Raw genomic sequence first — 20,485 nt, 5'->3', positions numbered from 1 at the left:
AAAAAAAAAAAAAAAAAAAAAAAAAACTTTATCAACTAGTGTAACAGAACTTGTATTATTGTCTTTAAGTTCATTGCCCTGAGACAGGCACATTTTGAAAGACTTGATGGCTTTTTGTTTTATTCTTGCACAGTAGTTTATTTTTTGTATAAATTCAGTCACATGTGACGCAACTAGTGAAGTAGTAGTTGATTGGACACCAATGCCTATTTAAATTGTTCTTTATGTGCGTGTGTCGTCTTAAGAATAGCTTATTTTTAGAAAATCATAATGTGCAACCCTTGAATCTGTTTTCCCCAAATCACTTAAATAATAACAGGAAGTGAAAGCATAGGTGTTGAGGGCAAGCTGTGTGTGATCTGATAGTGAGGCTGCTCTCTGGGTTACTTACTTTAAGATATCCCTGCCATTATAGGACCCTCCCCTTTTTACATTCCTTACCTTCTGACTGTCTAGAATATTACCTGTGTATGTATAATTTCATGGGAAGTGAGGACAGGGTTGGAGGGGTGTGATGCTTCTGTGTATAAATAGGATGTTATTGGGGATTGCAGTTCAGAGGAAGGCAGTTAATACATTCCTTTATATATGTCTATTTAATTGTTCCATTTGGACATAATATCATTTATTTATTGAGCTTTCAGTCATGCGCTAAGCAATTTAAATTGAACTTTATCTGTGAATTTTTCCAAAAATTTATTTAATACTAATCTTTCTAAGCAGGATTAATTCTGGCAGGATCTTATACTTATCCCTTAAATTTGTGGAATAATTTTCCCAAATTCTCCACATTAAAGAAATGTTTGCTTTACTGGATTAGATTACTTTCTTGAACTCATTTACTGACCACTAGGTTCTAGAGTAGATTATGTTGCTGCCTTACATAAATAGGTAGATTTTTATTGTGTTTGTACATTTACCTAGGGCAAAAAAAAGTTCACTAGCTTTACAAAAGGGTCTATAAATTAAATAAGTGTACTTCTAGAGACTGCATATGGTATTTTTGCAGAGCAGTCAAAATATATTGTGTTGCTGTTTTACAGGATTTTTGCATCTTAAAAATAATCCACCTAATTATGGGTAGGTGACATATCTTACAAGATCAGTGTCTATTTAGTCAACAGTGGCTTACTTTGCTGAAAGCAAATTCAAAAATTAATACTTCGTTTATTTTACGTAAAATGTTGCGAGATGGATTTTAGAAGCAAAGTTTTTTGTTTGGAGACTAAACCAAAGCCAACAAACAAATATTTGTTTTATCACAAGAAGTAGAGCAAATAGATTTAGTTTATGTAGTACACTAAACAGGTGATCATTTTATATTAATTTTATAATGTTATTAGTCATGTGCTTTTGAATTTTTTATTAGTGGTAGAAGAGCACCTTTTATTGGCCACCTCCTGAAAGTGCTACTGAATTAATTGGTATAGCCAGCCCTAAGCATTTTCACCATAACAATTCAACATTGTTGAGTTTTTCCTTACCAGTGTGATTTATTAATATTTGTGTTGTAATTCAGTCTCTCCTGTGTTTTATTTTCAAATATGTGTATCTATTCCTACATATAGATATTGTAACATTTTATCACTGTATGTATACATATATAGGGGAGGACCAAAAAACTTGGAATTATTTTTTAGAGAGTGGGCCCCTTGTAGTAAGTACAGGCTTCCCCTGCAAGGTAATTGTTTGAGGAACCTATCAGCATCAGTGTAGCAGCTAGCGTTGTTATGAGTGGCTGTGTTTGGCTTCAGTTAATCTTTTTTTGGGATATTCTTTCAATGCTTTTGCCAGTTTTCAAGATGAGTGATTTACAAGCACACCTGCCCACACCTCACTGAGTTCCGCAGTTTTTGATCAAAAATGACATGACTCCTGTACCTTGCAACTTGAATGACTTTAATTCACATAGTTTTAACGTACCTTGTCAGATTATCTTTAGCACACCTTAATTTTGGTAATTTCTTTGTAAAGTATGTAACTATGTCTTTTAAGTTTCAGATACCCATTTTAACTCTGTGGTATGCTTTAAAAACACACTGTATAATGCCTAGAACATAAGTAAATGAGTTAACTAAGTAAACAGTCTCAGATAGAAACTAAAATATGACCCTGCATATATTTCTAGAAATTCCTACATTTTCCAGATTGAATTGCATTTGCTTCTCTGTTTGCTTACCATTTTTCACATATTTACTCACCCTTTAAATCCTAGAATCTGATATTTGTTAGCCATTTAATTATTTATTAAGTCACTATTGTTGTCTTTATCCTTATGGAGCCACAGTTTAATAGGAAAAGCTAAATGAATACAAAGGTGGAGAAAAGGTAATTGGTAAAAATTGAGGTTAGAGAAGACTCCTGACGACAGACAAGTTAGACAAAAGAAGCAGGGTAAGGAAAAAAGCTGCAGTGATATAACTGGGTGTTGTCCAAAGGCAGATGTATCAGTTTGTGTGTGTTATGTGTGTACAGTGTCACGTCAGTCTATTTATGTTGATTTCATTTTTTATTTTTTGCTTTGAGGTCTCACTCTGTTGCCTAGGTTGGATTGGAGTGGCATGGTCATGATCCATTGCAGCCTCGACCTCCTGGGCTCAAGCCATCCTCTTGCCTCAGCCCCCTGAAGAGTTGGGACTACGGGCGCCTACTATCCTGCCCGCCTAAATTTTCTAATATTTTTCTGGAGAGCTGGGTTCTGGCTTTGGTACTTAGGCTGGTCTTGAACTCCTGACCTCAAGCAGTTCTCCTACCTTGGCCTCGCACAGTGCTAGGATTGCAGGCGTGTGCCACCGTGCCCTGCCTTATTTATGCTCATTTAGATTCAAAAATCAAACATTTCTAATATTTAATATAGAGGTTCAAATTTGCACCCTCATTTGGTTCTAATGTCAGAAAGTCATGAGTAGTGCGAACACAGCATAATGCTGTTTGGAGGAAAGAATGGGGATTCCACAAAACACCAGTGGTGTTTCCATCCATTCACTGCGTTTTTTGGAATTCCTGTGTATTTTAGCTTGCTTGTTGCCTTGGCCCATTGTCTATTGCTGTAACAAAATGTTACAGACTGGGCAATTTGTAAAGGAAAGAAATGCATTTTTTACACTTCTGGAGGCTGGAAAGCTTGAGGGGTGCGTCTAGTGAGGGCCTTCTTCGTGCACCGTGTCACGGCGGAAGACATCACGTGGCAAGAGGGCAAGAGCAAGCATCCGACTTCCAGTCTCTATTCCTCTTCTCATGAAGTCCCCAGCCTCATCAAAGGGTCCCCACCTTGATGACCTGTCGAATCCCAGTTACCTCTCAACGGCCTCACCTCTGAAAAACCGTCAGCATAAGAATTTGGAGACTCATTTAAGCCATAGCACTTGTTTACTTATTTTTGATTACATAATCTGTAGATTTTATCATCTAGTTTTAACCTAACCTCACAAGAACATGACTCTTACAAAAGGACCGGCATATAGAAACAAGAATTAGGAATAAGAGACAAGAAAATGGCAGAGTTGATACTACTAGAATGAATTCATCATTTGCCATGATCTAATCAGTTCAGAAGATATCTGAAAAAAATTAGAAATCATCAAGAAAAATGTTTAAAATATAGACACACCTTCACTATTGTTACTGATTAGCCTTGCTCAAAGAGTAAATTGTACCTTACAATATCACTTAATGATGATAAGCTATTATGATTAAGAAGATTTTAAGGATCTAGATTGCTATAAACGAAAAAATATAGTAGCACTATAAGTAAGGTAATCTGTGTTTTATTTCTCTTGAGTGTGTTTTTGAATATAATTTAGTAGCACATATTAATTACTTATAAATATATTGAATGTATGTATGCCTCACAATGTTTATTTGACAAAGGTGCTCTGTTGATTTTTTTTTTTTTATAACAAGCAGTCCTATATCACTTTAGCTCAAAAAGCCATGAAAACTTTTTTTTTTAAGTCGAATTCTCACTGTTGCCCAGGCTGGAGTGCAGTGGCATGCTCATGTTCACTGTAGCCTCGACCTGCTGGGCTCAGGTGATCCTTCTGCCTCAACCTTCCGAGTTCCTAGAACTACAGGCACACCTGACTAATTTTTTTATTTATTGTAGAGACAAGGTCTCACCAAGTTTCCCAGGCTGGTCTCAAACCCTGGTGTCAGGCAATCCTCTCACCTCCACCTTCCAAAGTGCTGGAATTACAGGCTTGAGCCACTGCACCCGGCCCACCATGAAAACTTTTAATAGTAATATTAAATGATGTTTATAACATATGACCCTGAGGTAAACAGAACCTAGTGGTATCTAGTTTTTGTTTGGACTCAGTTGTGATGTCTGGAGAACATTTTCTCAGTAGGCCTACCAACTAGTTCAAGTGTATCATGGCAAAAAACCTTGGGGCTCCCTCCCACTTCATGTCTTAAAGCATCCAAGGTTGGTAGGATAATTCCAGTAAGCATGTGGCATGTTAAATAAGTGGTATTTTAACTCCTAAATCTCTTTATGATTTAATTACTTGAAAGTTACATAGTAGCAGTAAAGTTATTTTCACCATGGAGTCAGCAATCAGGACAAATGAGTATTAGAGTCAATGAAGGATAAAACCAGAGGGGAACAAACTTGAAGACTAATATTAAAGTACTTCTGCAGTTGATCAGTGTGTTCACTTAGTTATCTTTTTAATGTTTACTCACTTAATTCATCTTGTTGGTGTAGGAGCTAAACCTCCCACATACAGTAAACACTCCTTTCTATGACCGCAGCTTGATTTTTATCCTGTCACTCGTACAGGAAGTTGTACTCTGCTCTAGCACATGGTGGAACCTGTGCTGGTCATTGTTCCACATGCATCTCCCCTGACATGGTATGTGAACCAACTCGTACGTGTACACAAAAGAATCATGGAAAGGAGTGTGCTGTGACTTGTCAATTGAGAATAAGATGTAAAACCTGAAGGGATGGCAGTTTAGCAAGTTTTGCATAAAATTGTTTCAAAGCCCAACTATATCTTTCTCTTTATTATTAAACTATATATAGAATACAAATTGATTCTTTGTGGCTCATGACCATAGATTATGAACATACTGTATTGTGCCCTAATGCAATAATGTTTGCACAAGTTGAATTGGTTGGTGGTGAGAGGATGCACCCGTGTGCACAGTTATCTCTGAGTCTCATTTTGTTCACTCTGTCCACCTCTTAGTAGTGTCCTTAAGACCAGCCACATATAAAGCTTTCAGAAGTTGCTGCTGCTGTTTATGATAGCAATTATTTGCGGGAGAACGTTATTCAGTGGTGGGGATCTTAATGAGTATTTCAAACATGTAAAATTCGATATGGAAAATCTTTTAAACAGAATTTGTTTTAGGGCACGTTGAATACTTTACTTTCCTTTTTCTCAGCATCAGCAACAGCAACTTGTGATTGGCGTAACCGGAAACTCAGTTGCACGTCCCACATCAATGCACTGCCAATGGTAAGACTCCCTCTAACTCCCAATGTCAGAGTGTTCTAATCGCTCTGTTTATTAGATTCTTGTTTTTAGAATCTTGTGGGAATTTTGAAAATTTCTTATAATTTGACAGAATACATGTTCCTAAGCTAAGTACACGTTTTAAAAAATAAATTTAAAGTACCTAAACTGATTTGAATAACCCTACTTTTTGAACATTCTCATTTTCTGTAGTTTTTAAAACATCTTAGCTATGATCATCAGTATGAAAAATATTTTTACATAATGATGTGTTTTGTCAAATGAGCTATATTTTGTGAATAGTATTTTCTTGCTAAAAGAAGGCACCAGTGGCAGTAATAGCTCTTTTATTTATTTATTTATTTATTTTTGGCCTGTCATTTTACTAAAGTAGATTGTTTTTGTATATTGCATTCATTCCACTTTTTTTAGTTAATGGGCAGTTAACTGGCTAAAATTCTGCCTGTTTTTAGTTAATGGATAATTTAAAGGAGAACCATTCTTATTTATTTAAAAAGATTTTAAGAAGTCTTTCACTGTGGAATAAAAATGTCACTCATGTGATGTATCAGAAAACTACTGGACTCTGTCACAGCTGGGATTTACTTTATTTCCTGAATGTGCTAGGAATCTTTGACGTTTGGCAGGTACTTTTGTAGCGTTAGATCAAGGAATTGAAATAAATTTCTGAGAGTTATGCTAGCTATAGGCTAAGTGATCTTATCATTATTAAATAGAATTCAGAATGATTTTCCCTTACAAATAATAATTTCTTATCCAAATAATATTGCTATGTATTTTGGGGATTTGTAAACAGCAGGAAAATTAACTTCTGGTTTTGTTTTTTTTTTGGAATTAATTACTTAAATAATATTTTCCATTTAAAAATGTTCATTGCCAACAGTTTTGATTATTTTTACTTAACCAAATATCGCCAGTGTAAATGAAAGTTTTGTTTCAAAGATACCTGTCTTAGGGATACATGGATATTGCATCTAAAGAATAGCCAAGAACAAATTTTATTCCCAGAGTTGCTTTATTTTTGCCTTTGTTCCTGTCAACCTGAGAGAAATTGTATTAGTGATTCTGAATATATTAGGTGTAGATACTATGTATTGCCAAGATGAAATGTTCAGATGACTAAATGATGAAATTGTGTGTATGCCAAGTTATAATCACTTCAGGTAATTTGCATTAAAACAAGATTTAAAAAACAAGGTTTTTTTTTCATTGAACTTTTTATCATATCTTTATAATAAAAGGCATTCTAAGTAGATTTTTGATAGATTGGTTGTAGAGAGGTGTATTCATTGGAGTTTTAAGTTTACTAGCTAAAAACCTTAGTATCAACATGAGCAGTAAATATAAAGTATAATATCAGCTGATCTTTGAACTTTAAACTAGTAGCTAGGCTGGACGCAGTGGCTTAGCCTGTAATCCCAGCACTTTGGGAGGCTGAAGCGAGAGGATTGCCTGATCCCAGGGCTTTGAGACCAGCCTGGGCAACTTGGTGAGACCTTGTCTCTACTGTAAATCAAAAAATAAGCTGGGCATGGTAGCATGCGCCTATAGTTCCAGCTGTTTGGAAGACTGAGGTGGAAGGATCACTTAAGCCCAGCAGGTCAAGGCTGCAGTGACTGTGAGCTTGCCACTGTACTCCAACCTGGGTGACAGAGTGAGGCGCCAACTCAAAAAAACAAACAAAAACAAACTAGTAGCTAAATGTTAGACCCTGGAGAATTAGTTAGGATCTAGCAGTTAATTATATTTAGGAATTTATGGTTAGAAAAACCACCATTTTTTTTTTTAGTTACCAGAGCCTTTCTGTTATTTTTTACTGATGGAAGCTTGATTTCTTTCATAATAGAAAACTTAAGTACAAAGACATCTCTTTTTGTGTCTGTGTATCACTGAAAACAAAGTTGTTGTTTTATTTCAATTAGCTTCATTGTCAAAAGAAGCTGGTTTATATTTTGAAAACTAACTAGAAACACTTATTATGCATAGGGAAAATATACTCATTAACACAGAAAGATATCACAAGCATAATTGTTGTTTTGTTGCGTGTTAAAATTAAATCGTTTAATTTCCTCTAATCATTTTTCTTGTCATCTTATTCTTTGTTCAGTTACTTAATCAGGGACAAATTTGAGGCAATTTATCATCTAATGTAATTACTACCCAAAGGTATACTATTTTCTAGATTTACGGGCAGCCTGGCCAAAGGTGAATAGGTCTTTTTAGGTCATAATTTGGTTACTCATTATTAGTTCAGCTTAGATGATAATGCTACTAGCTAGTATATTTTAAAAACTTTTCTAGCAATTCAAAGTTATAAAGCAGTTGCATTTTGCAGATTCAAATTGTATTTGTGTCCTTTTTTAATAACCAAAACTATTTTCATCCCTTTTCCCTTCTGGTGTTTCCAATGTTAACAGTTTGATTTTACTGTTAACAAAAATCCTACCTTTTAGGATTCCTTGAATTCATTGTCAGAATCACTCGGTGTGATTCTGTAAGAGCTGTAAGAGCCCCTTCGGATTATCTAATTCAGCATCCACATTTCACACATGAAGAAACTGAGGCCTTGGACTAGAACAGAGGTCTTCTGAATAGTCTAGGACTCCTTCCATTACATCGTGCTGCCTGATGTTTGTCTTTATGGAACTCAGCAACATCACATACAGGGCAAATTTTTTTTGTTTTTAACGAACACACGGTGATTTGCTACCTTCATTAACTGCTATACATCATTTCTGTCTAACTTTCATTTTCCTGTTCTAACCATATTATTTAACTCAATTATTCATGACACTTTATTTTGTTTCTATCTCTTCTTAGCATTTGACCATTATTTTTAATCTCAGGGGATTTCTTGTTGGCAACTACTGCTGCCTTACCAGGCACTGTAGCAACAGTTGATTAAGATTTATAAACGGGAGATTTGTAGAGTCTTACATTTAGATTAAGAAATTAATTATAAGTAAGTATGAGAGTATGGATAAAATCTCAGAGCAGACATAATACCAGGTTCAAGAGCAATTTTTTTGTGAAATGCCAAAGTACCAATGATGTCAGTCAACAGTGTGACATAATTGCCATAAAAGTAACCTGCCCTATGAATGCATTAATTTAAACATATTTATGTTCTAGGTTTTTGGGCTATTTTCTCTGCTAATGAACAAAAATGGGTGTGTCCTTTTGACAGGACTCTAGCAATTTGGGGGAATTTTACTGCTTTCTGATTTGATGAGATATTGCAGGCTTATGTGGCTTTCAAGGGTAACCCAAGGAATTTCTTCTTTTCTTTCTTATCTTTTTTTTCTTAGTTCTCATTGTAAGTTCATGATTTAACAGTGTTTGGGGGGTGTGTGTGGAGAGGAGGTTTACTATGGGAAATGGCTTGTGCAATTAAGAAAGCAGGAGCCGGGCTCGGTGGCTCAGCCTGTAATCCCGTGCCTTTGGGAGGCTGAGGTGAGTGGATTGTCTGAGCCCGCGGGTTCGAGACCTGCCTGGGCAGCGAGACCTCATCTCTACAATAAATCAAAAAAATCAGCCGGGTGTGGTAGCGCGCCTGTAATTCCGGCTACTTGGAAGGCTGAGGCAGAAGGATCGCCGGAGCCCAGCAGGCGAGGCTGCGGTGGCCAGGAGCGGCCACTGCACTCCAGTCTGGGCAACAGTGAGACTCCAACTCAAAAACAAACAAACAAAAAACAAGAAAGCAGGAAAGTCCCACAGTAGGTCATCTGTAACTAGAAAACCAGGGAAGCATGGCCCTGTACAAGTCTGAAAGTCTCAGGGAAAGTGAGTGCTGTAACTCTCAGTCTGAGGCCAAAGTCCTGAGAGACTGGGAGACAGGAGTCCAGAATCCTAAGAAGTGGAGTTCAGATGTCCAAGGCCAGCCGAAGGAATGTGTCCAAGCTCCAGGAGAAGAGCGGAGGGAGGAATGGTGCCGAGAGAGAATTCGCCTTTGCTCTGCCTTTTTTGTTCTGCCTGGGCCTTCAAAAGATCGGCGGGTGCCTGCCCACTTGGGTCAGGGCAGGTCTTCCTTACTTAATCCAGTAAAACCAATGCCCATCTCTTCTGGAAACACCCTCGCAGTTACACCCAGAAATAATGCTTTGCCATTTGTCTGTATCTCTTGATCCAGTCTCATTGAAATTAATCATCGCAGCCTGGCATTTCTGTTTCTTTGAAATGTTGCCAATCATCTAATTTTGCTTTTGTAAAAGATCAGGAAAGTACAAACTCTTTCAACTGAATGAAAATTAACACTTTTCTGTTGAATATTTACTTTTTAAAATCTAGTTATGTTAGTGAAATAACTGTGATATCAAACTTTGGAATTTTAGGGTAAACTAAGGCACTGAATGGTGGATAAATTTGTTGGGTTGAAGAGAATACCAGCATCACAATCACACACTTTGTCACATACATATTAAAGGTTTTTTTTTAAATTCTTTAACTATTTGATTATTTATTAGCCATTTTAAAGCATTCCTACCCACCTGCCAGTTCACTGAGATTCAGAAATGTGACTTCATTTTTCCTGGAAAGATATCTGTGGGGAGAAGGATTGTAGATATTTTTATTTTAATCAAGGTAAAATTTATATATTGTACTTCAATTATATTTTATATGCTGGGACATGAGAGTTATATTTTATTATTTATAAAGGTTTAAAAATATATTTGAACAGTTAATGTGTTAGGTGCTTTATAAAGTATAGACTGCCAATAATTTGGTAGTGGTTGGAAAAATATGCATAGTAATAGGTAGCATAATAACGATATTAACACTTAATAGGTTATAAATTGCTTTTCTATGCATTCCTACCTGCCTATCTGTGAGATGTAGGTCAAATTGTATTCTCTCTTACAGAGGAAGAAGCTTGGACTCTGGCAAGTTAAAATGACTTGATTTATTGTCTTAATGTTAAAAACAAGTAGCATTTGAAAGAAAACATCAATGTTCTGATTTCTGGTCTAATAATCTTTTTACTGTTGTCTGGTTTTGAGAAGAAAAATAAAACTGGACCTTAAGAGTACAGGAGGAAGCGACCCATACACTTTTAATGTTGAATATGCTTCGTGACGAGATGACATTTGAAGAATAGAAGAATCTCAACAGTTGTGGTTGAAACAAAAAGCTAAAAGCAGGCGAGTGGGAATTCATGGGGCATGGTAGAATGATACCAATATATTCAGCTGAAGGGTAAAGTACATTTAGAAAAGGTACTGTGTGACTGACAGGTACTTGAAGATCATGGAATTAGAGAGCTTTAATGTCTGGCTAACGGGTTTAGAGTGAATGTGGAAGCTAATAGTTGTATATGTAAACATATATGACATAGTCAGAGTTATGTGTCAGAAACCATTAGGAAGGAACCTAGGAGATTCTGAGGTGGTTGTAATGATTCAGGTGATAGGTACCATAGAAAGGAAGACATGGCTACAAGAGTTGTTGGCATGCATTGTGGAAGGTCAAATCCAGAAGATTGTGACTAAAAGCTGAGATAGGACTCTGCATCCAACCTGACACTAAAGTTTATGGCCTAGTGGATGCTAATATTGGTGATAACCATAAGAATGACAAGACAAGAAGTAAATTTGGGGGTGTAGGGCATAAATTGCCTCTAGTGATGCTGAGTTACAAGATTCTAAAGGACATGTAGATAGAGTTGTGTGTCAGTAAGCTGAAATTGCTTGAGTGTTGGAGTGGGAAAGATCGGAGTGTGTGTTATGGAGTACACTTAATAAGAAAGAGTCGTTTTCTCATTCTTTAGACTGAATGAGATTCTTCAGTTAAAGAGTTGAAGTTCAGAAGACTAAAAACATATTTGGGGCAAGAAGAAAATTCTTTGGAAGTAAAATGTTGAGATTGTTGCATGTACATGTATCATTTTACCTATATGCATAAATGTGGTTAGACTTTTTATAGTGTATTCCTTTTTACTTTATTTTCTCAACACTTCAGTTTACTGTTTTTAACGACTGTAATCTGTGGTATACCATAACTTTAATGTTTCTACTTCCAGTATAAAAATAACCTTTAAAAAGTATATAAATAAATAGTGTATAAATAAAAATATTAAAAAGCATATAAATAACCTTTCTCCGGTGTTTTTTCCCAGAAATTGGCATTATAGATTTAGTTTTTTTTTTTTGAAAGCCGGATTTATTGAGAGGACAGAATAGCTCCCATAGTGGGAGGGGACCCAAGGGGATTGCTTGGCATTATAGATTTTTAAAATTTTCATCAGTTTAATGGGTGTAATTTTACTTTTTGTTACTTTGATATTTCCCTGATGACTAACTAGTGAATTTTCATATACTTTGTTACATAGTTTTTGAGTTTCCAATCTTGATTTAAAAGTTTTCTTTCTGCTCTTTAGATTGGACATGTAGCCTCTGGTATTTTGATAAGATGTGTATATGTACACACATAATGTAATATACACTTATTTATTTAAAAATTGAAGTATTAAGCCAGACTCGGTGGCTCAGCCTGTAATTCCAGTGCTTTGGGAGGCTGAGATGAGTGGATTGCCTGAGCATGTGGGATCGACACCCACCTGGGCAACTTGGTGAGACCTCATCTCTACAATAAATCAAAAAATCAGCCAGTCGTGATAGCACACGCCTGTAGTTCCAGCTACTTGAAAGGCTGAGGCGGAAGGATCGCCGGAGCCCAGCAGGTCGAGGCTGCGGTGGCTGGGAGCAGCCACTGCACTCCAGTCTGGGCGACAGAGTGAGATACCAACTCAAAAAAACCCCAAAAAACAAACAAACAAAAAAAATGAAAATAAAAATTGAAGTATTAAATCCATTTGGAATTTATTTTTGTCTGTGGTAAAATATGTAGGCCTGTTTTCTTTTGAGATACTCACTTGTCTGCATGAGTCTGTACAGTAATTTATCCTTTTCCCATGAATTTCATCCCCATTGGGGTTCTGTAAAATGTCTTTCTTTTGCTGTTTCTTCTATACTTATATCCAGTTATAAAAGCATCTGAAATGTTATTAAGTATTATGTATTAGTTTTAATATATAATAAGTATTAAGTATTATATATTAGTTTCAATAGCTTGTATTTATCATGACGACTTTCCTTTGAAAACATGATATACCTCTTTTCTTAGTACCTTGTATCTTTCTTTCTTTTCTTTTTTTTTTTTTTGAGTTGGAGTCTCATTCTGTTGCCCGGACTGGAGTGCAGTGGCCGCTCCCGGCCACCGCAGCCTCGACCTGCTGGGCTTCGGCGATCCTTCCGCCTCAGCCTTCCGAGTAGCTGGAACTACAGGCGCACGCTACCACGTCTGGCTGATTTTTTGATTTATTGTAGTGATGAGGTCTCACCAAGTTCCCAGGCGGGTCTCGAACCCGCGGGCTCAGGCAATCCACTCACCTCAGCCTCCCAGAGTGTGGGATTACAGGCTGAGCCACCACGCCCGGCTAGAACCTTGTATCTTTCAATAAATTACTATGCTTACTCACATAAATTCTGTATCCTTCTTGTTAATTTTTCCCTAAATATTTAATAATTTTTTCTCTTGTAAATGGAATATTTATTTTTTAATTTGTATTTTTAGCGAAAAGCTATTGATTTTGTTAGTCATTGTATTAAATTCTCTTATAAAGTGGTAGTAATTTTGTTAATAATATGATAGTCTATCTACAAGACCTAACAGATTCTGTGGCAGAGACAGTTTATTTTATTTTTTAAATTTCAGTTACTACTTCTTCAGAGTCACTACAAAATAATACGATGAATAAAAATAAAGATTTTTAAAGTGAACAAAATGTCAAGAAAGTTCGATTAACTTTTACCAAATGTCTCATCTACGTTTGAGGGGCTCCTTGAGGAAAGTGAAAATTTTTGAAAACCAATGTTGGAAAATTTGATAAGGAAGTTAACCTGATAAAGTGATTACTGAATGGCACAGAGGGGCCTAGTGATTTTAGACAGTATGCTAGTCATAGTTTGGGGTCACTTGATAGGGAGTTAAAGGGAGTTAAGGCACACGTGGGTAGTTGGCAAGACTGCTTGAACTGAATGTCAGGATCATAGCATTTGTTGTTGAAATGTCTGACTAGTAGATGAAAATGGAAGGAGAAATGGTAAATTCCAGCACGATGATCTAAGGGAATTGAGAAAGAGAAGTAAATTGAGATGAGCATGAAAACTTGCTCGGTTACTGAGTACATCAGATTAAAGTTTCCAGTAAGAGTTTTGTTTGCTGTTTTTAACAAACTGTTCAGGATTTGCTGGACTCATTGACTCACGCCTATAATCCCAGCACTTTGGGAGGTTGAGGTGAGAGGATTACTTGAGCCTACGAATTTGAGACAGCCTGGGCAACATAGTGCAACTTCATTTCTACAAAAAATAAATAGAAAATTAGCCAGGCATGGTGGTACGTGCCTATAGTCCTAGCTATGTGAGAGGCTGGGGTTGAAAGACCACCTGAATCCAGAAGGTTGGTGCTGGATGACAGAGTGAGTCCCTGACTCAAAACAAAAACAAGACCAAACACACACACACACACACACCCCCAGGGAATTTATTTATTTTCATTTTTATTTTTTTTTGAGTTGGATTCTCACTCTGTAGCCCAGACTAGAGTGTAGTGGCCGCTCCCGGTCACCGCAGCCTCGACCTGCTGGGCTCCAGCGATCCTTCCGCCTCAGCCTTCCAAGTAGCTGGAACTACAGGCGTGCACTACCACACCTGGCTAATTTTTTGATTTATTGTAGAGATGAGGTCTCACCAAGTTGCCCAGGTGGGTTTTGAACCCGCAGGCTCAAGCAATCCACTCACCTCAGCCTCGCAAGGCGCAGGATTACAGGCTGAGCCACCGAACCTGGCTACACCCAGGGAATTTAAAGAGAAGTTTTGAGGCATTGGCATGATAGAAGCTTTGGTTCATATAACCGAAGGAACTTGTCAAAATTGTACACACATCTGGGCTCAAATTTATTTAAGAGTTTTCTGGATTGTCACAGCGTTTGATTCTTATACACCATGGCAAACAAGAATCACTGGTACGATAGAAACTGCAATGTAGACCTCTTACTTTCTTCATAATCAGTGTTTGGATAGAAAGAAATGGAGATAGAAATTACTGAAATTGAAGATATAGTGATAATATGGGAAGGGATGAGAGGGAACATTGAGTTTTCATCATTGAATGTTATTTTTTGGTATTTTTAAAGCTCTATTGACTAATAAACAGAATGAGCTATATTCATTTTTTCCCAACAAATTATAATTGAAGGCCTTTTGTGAATCAGGCAACAGGTCCAGGAAATACCCTTTATGCACAGCTACAGTAGTGAATAAGAACCAAGTGTTTGGTCTCTTGTGACTTATGTCTTTTAGTGAAGTTGTCAGTCCTAGAATATTTGTTATTTGAGTCACGAGAGAAGAGAGAAGAGTTGAAACCTCACCTATTCTATGCACTGTTTGATCCAGTATTGTTTTTTAGAGTAGTAGTTTTAATAAAAAATAATTTTGAAATAAATGCTTTCATTTTTGCAGTTATCTCTAACTACTCTTTGTTGTGAGCATTGTCCTGAAAGCTTCCTTTGTTACTAATACAATGAGGGACCCTCTCCCCCCCAAAAAAGACAGCCCATTTCTACTACACGATGGAAAAAAAGGAACATTGTTCTAGTTTTAACAGTCTTGAGTTTAAGCACAATATGCCTTAAATATAGGATCAGTGAAAGGGAAATAATTTCAGCCTCCTACCTACTGGCCATGAATAGAAGAACACCTTTCATATATTAGATAATCCTTTGGGATCTGATCAGGTAACCAGAAACAGAGGGATACAGGTCCTTTTTTGTTTTCTTTGAAAATATGACAGATGTTTATACCCAGCTACATTTTGCACAGTTTTCATGGGTTCCATTTGTATATTGTTCGTACTTAGTGTTATTGCCATCCCTTTTGATTTTCTAACAAGATTTTTTTTTAATTTAAGAATGAATATGCATTTACATGTAAATGCTTTGAAGTTTTGATTAATCTGGGCAACCTAGGACAGGAGGAAAAGAATCTATTATTTCCTTGAGCTCTAAGACCTGTACTCCTGAGTATTTTATGTTTTATAGATTCCATTAACTGGTAAAGACATCTTCCAAGTATACTGAGTTAGAGTAGGTGTGACTTGTGGGACAGTTTTAATCTTAAAAGTTTATATGACTTTATTTAAATGCTTATCATTCCTAATTTAATGTGTATTCATCTAATGCTCTCTTATTATAACATTAAGTATTTTAATTGTAGTTAAATGTTTTCGAGATAGATAGCCCAGACAACTTCAGTTTTTTAATTCAAAGAATACACACACACACACACACACACACACACACGTGTACACGCACATTGGGATTGCACAAAAAAATGTATACACATTTGTGTATAACATAGAGATGTTATCTATGTATTACTTTTAGTTCGCTATAATTAGAAGTGTCTGGACTCTGATGATAACCACTTTGAGCACTTTTAAGAGATGTTATCTATGTATTTTCAAAGTTGAATTATGGTAGCAATGCAGAAGTCAAACGTGACTTGTATTCATCTTGTTATTGGTATATATTGAGTATTACAGTTTTAATACAGTTTTTTTCTTTCTTAAAATGTGTATATATTTTAAGAGATGTTATCTATGTGTTTTTGAAGTTGAATTGCGAGTAGCAGTATGTAATTGCAGAAGTCAAATGTGACTTGTATTCATCATTTGTTGCCAGTATTTATTATTAGCATTTTACTGCAGTTTTTTCTTTTCTCAAAATGTGTATACATTTTTTTGGCATCCCCTGTTTTTTTTTGTTTGTTTGTTTTTGATCGGGGTTTCATTCTGTTTCCCAGGTTGGAGTGCATGGCACACTCACATCTTACCAAAGCCTCAGGAGATCCTTCCACTCAACCCTCCCATGTAGATGAGACTACAGGCATGTGCCACCATACCTGGCTCTTTTTTTTTTTTTTTTTTGGTGGAGACAAGTTTTGCTATGTTGCCCAGGCTGATCTCAAACTCCTTGGCTCAAGCAGTCTTCCCTCCTCAGTATCCCTAAGTGCTGTAATTACAGGCATGAACTAGTGTGCATGGCCAAAAGAATATTTCTTTTCCTTTTATTTTTTTCAGAGAACTGTGCAAGAAAATTGAGTAGCGAGGGCTTTTTGTTTGCAAAAAACAAAGGTTATTGCAAAAAGAAAACTTTACTACCAATCCCTTTGTAGTACTGGAGTATATCACACTAATTCTGAAGTTGATGTTTATGGGTATAGGCAGGGCACTGTCTTTTTTCTCTAGATACCTTTTTTTCCTCTCTGAGAGGAGGTTGACAGCAATAAGATGAAAAGCAATGTCTCTCTTTCTCTCCTCTTCCCCCCTCACCCCCCCACTTGCCTTAGGGTTTTGTTTCTTCAAAACTGTTTAATTGAGCAGTTAGTATGCATTGTATTTATGTTGAGTGAAGAGGGCTATTCTAATACACATACTTGAGAAACTGTAAACTGATCAGCCAGCAACTAGACAGTAAATTGATATTTTTTTTTCCTAGTGAAAACCCATGGAATATGTCTAGATGACCTCATAGCTAATCATCCTCTCAGAAGTTCACTACTTTCCCTTGACAACAGAGTCAAAGACAGGATTTTGTATTTAAGTCAAGTACTTAATCTTTAGACAAAGTAAGAATTAGAAGACGAGAATACATATTGAGTATGAAATAACAGTCATTGCATTTTCTCTACACTCACTTGCTTTAGCCTTACAGTTTCCACCCTTCTCATTAATATAGAGAAATGGGTTAGGTTTCATATATTCCAGTGGTCCAGAAAAGATACAAGCCCTGTGGGAAAGTGGAAGAGGTAAAGGAATTAAAATTTTTTTCTCCCAAGTCACATTTTCAGATGGTTAGTTTTTTTTTTTTTTGAGTTGGAGTCTCACTCTGTCGCCCAGACTAGAGTGCAGTGGCCCCTCCCAGCCACCGCAACCTCGACCTGCTGGGCTCCGGCGATCTTTCCGCCTCAGCCTTCCAGGTAGCCGGAATTACAGACATATGCTACCATGCCCGACTGATTTTTTGATTTATTGTAGAGATGAGGTCTCGCTGCCCAGGCAGGTCTCGAACCCGTGGGCTCAGGCAATCCACTCACTTCAGCCTCCCAAAGGCGCAGGATCACAGGCTGAGCCACTGAGCCCGGCTCAGATGGTTAGTTTTAATTAGGATTTAAATAATGTCTGCACATTGCTTTTGGTTGCATAATTTTTTAAGTCTTTTCCACTTACTGGTAGAAGAAATTGATTCATTTGTCCTATAAAATTTCTGGGTTTGGATTGGCTAATTCTGGATTTGGCTAATTGCATCCATGGTGTTTCAACATTTTCAACTATCCTGTGATTTCTGTAAACTGGTAGTTAGAGGCTTGCTAAATTTACTTTTCTTTCTTTGGTTATAAAGTATTTTTTCACTCTTTTACATTGCACCATGAGTCATAAACCATTTGGTTGTCTTTCAGTGATGTTGATGTTGATCAGTGGGTTCACATGTGGCAAGCATAATTTATCTGCTATGGTCTAAATTGTTTGACTCTGCAGAATTCATAGGTTAAACTCTAATTCCTAATGTTTGGTATGAGAAGTAGGGCTTTTGGGAGGTGAGTAGACCTTGAGGGTGCAGCCCTTGTAGGTGAAATTAGTGCCTTCATTAAAAAAAAAAAAGTAGGAAGTTCATCTCTTTTCTGCCCTTCTTCCTTATGAGGATGCAGCAACATGTTGCTATCTATGGAGGCAGAGAAGGAACTCTTACCAGATGCCAAATCTGTTGGCCCCTTGATCTTGGACTTTACAGTCTCTAGAGCTGTGAACAGTACATTTCTATTGTGTGTAAGTTTCCCAGTGTAAGATATTTTTGTTCTGCAGTACAAATGGGCTAAAAGATCATCCATGATCAAGTTCCCCATCAGTTTTTCCCCCTTGGGTTTTTGCCCTATTCATGATCGTTGCCTAGATCCATTATTTATTTAGATTTAGCAAAATGGTTATTTTCTAATTATGTTATTGTTTCTACATTGATTAGCTGGAGTTCTGTATTGTGATCAAGTATTGGGATATCCTGAAGTGGAATTTGCACAGGAAAGGCAGGCTATGTGCCAAGTTTTGGTTAACAATTTTTAGAATAACGATTTTAATTTTTGTACTCTGGTGGATTAAGAGCTATGTATAAGGTGTCTTAATCCACTGCAGTATTGTTTCTTGTTTTACCGAGTTGATCATCTTTGCTGATAGGAGGCAACTTGCAGGGACTCCTGCATCCTTTTGATGTTTTGTCAGTGGTTTTGGTGCATTTCTTGCTTTCTTGCACTAGATACTCCAGTCTTCATGCTTCAGCTCTGAGATTGGCTGTTTCTTCAAGGAGTTTTAATTCCTTTTGATGGAAAATGTTTACGTGAGAGACTCCAATCTAGACATGGGGCTCTCATTACTATTGACTTGTCATTAGTTGGTTTTAGACCTTTTTAGAATTAGATAAAATGCATAGTTTTAGAAGAAAAGTAAGTCATGAGTTCCTACTTATATTTAAGTTCAAATGTAAGATTATAGCATTTTAAAGCTTCATTTGCATTGTGTTAAATTCATTGAAATATATTAGGTATTATAAACCTAAACAATTTATTTATTTATTAATAATTTTAATTTTTTTGTGCTCAGTTCTATCACATACAGATAATAAAATATAAGTAACATGATCAGACTTATTTACTGTTGGGACATATTGTTCTAGGATAATGTGCCACATTCATCCTCTTCTCATCACTCCATAGCATATTGCTACATACCCTTCAGATAGATTGAGCCCACTGGAGGAGTATAGCACTATACCACAAAGAAAAGATGAGACGGTTTATCTTTTTCTGTATTTGTAGATATTTCCTTTCTGAAAATTTTGTTTTATTATGAATTTTATTTCTTTTATCTGTATTTATAAAACGTTTCAAGTTCATAATATTAATAAAGCTATTATAGCAAGACTATTGAAAGCAACTTAACATTTCTTTGTCCTTCATTTTTGTCTTAGATTATATCCCCTAGGGATGTGTACACTCAAAGGACTGTTTTAAAACAGCTGTATTTTTCATTTTGATAACAGTTTCACTGGTTTACAATGATAAAAGGTTCTTTTTCATCCATCTTATATGTAGATAGATAATGTGGGTTGACTGTGGCTGTGTTCTTTGTGTTTGTTCGTCTGGAGATACAGGCTGTTGAAGCAGGCCACTTGTCGGGCATGCATGTTTTTATGGCAGAAGAAAAGAGCAGGAGAGCCAGCATACACTTGTAATGTGTCTTCAGTCTTGGGGTTGGATGTGGTATGTATCAAATCTACACAAATTCTGTTGGCCAAAGCATGTCACATAGCCAAGGTCAAAGTTGTCAGCTTTGTTAACAAGAAAGAATGACTAAATTCTTAACAGTAATACATTTGAACACATAAAGCCACTTAAATGAATTGTACTTGTGTGTTGATGCCCTGATGGCTGTAATTAATTTTGGTTTTATTTTAAGGGGATTTTCTGAAAACCAGCCTACACAGATAACTGAAGATAAAGGAAAAGAGCTTTTGTTGACCCTTGTCTATACCTGTCTTCTACAGCACAGGAGGGGCAAATGGTGGCATCTGTGTTTACCAATCCCAGGCTTCCACAGCTTAGTGACTATTGTGGATTGAATTGTATCCCCCAAAATTCATATATTGAAGTCCTAACCTTCAGTAACCTTAGAATGTAATCTTACTTTGAAATAGGGTCTTAAGAGAGATACTCCGGTTAAGATGAGGTCATTCGCTTATACCCTAATACAGCATGACTAGTGTCCTTGTAAAAAAGAGGAAATGTGGGCACAGACACAGAGAGAACATGTCAAGGTGACTAGAGTGATGCATCTGCAACCCAGGTGCTGTGGTCTGAATGTGTCCCTCCAAACTTCTTGTTGAAACCTGACCC

General features: G+C 36.6%; 2 protein-coding genes across 4 annotated transcripts in view; one reads left to right on the top strand and one right to left on the bottom strand.

Annotated features, from left to right (window-relative positions):
- Nucleotides 1-5,452, bottom strand: part of LOC103258182 (histone H3-like centromeric protein A) — a 44,088-nt gene extending 38,636 nt beyond the window's left edge. Inside the window, exon 1 of the mRNA XM_021711289.1 lies at nt 5,380-5,452. Within this exon, the coding sequence (XP_021566964.1) occupies nt 5,380-5,452 (73 nt within the window). The remainder of the gene's footprint in view (nt 1-5,379) is intronic.
- The window catches only part of TBL1XR1 (transducin beta like 1 X-linked receptor 1), a 78,411-nt gene continuing 63,312 nt past the window's right edge, over nt 5,387-20,485 (top strand). Inside the window, exon 1 of one of the 3 annotated variants that reach the window (XM_008055880.2) lies at nt 5,387-5,468. The gene's annotated coding sequence lies outside the window, so the exon portion shown is untranslated. Of the gene's footprint in view, nt 5,469-8,022; nt 8,154-20,485 lie in introns of those variants that run through there. The other 2 variants (XM_021711288.1, XM_021711287.1) reach the window with 2 other exon arrangements.

This window comes from Carlito syrichta, unplaced genomic scaffold, assembly GCF_000164805.1.
Source record: "Carlito syrichta isolate Samal-C Ts95f unplaced genomic scaffold, Tarsius_syrichta-2.0.1 Scaffold302015, whole genome shotgun sequence".
NCBI classification, from domain to species: Eukaryota; Metazoa; Chordata; class Mammalia; order Primates; family Tarsiidae; genus Carlito; species Carlito syrichta.
This window is presented reverse-complemented; position numbering and strand designations above follow the sequence as displayed.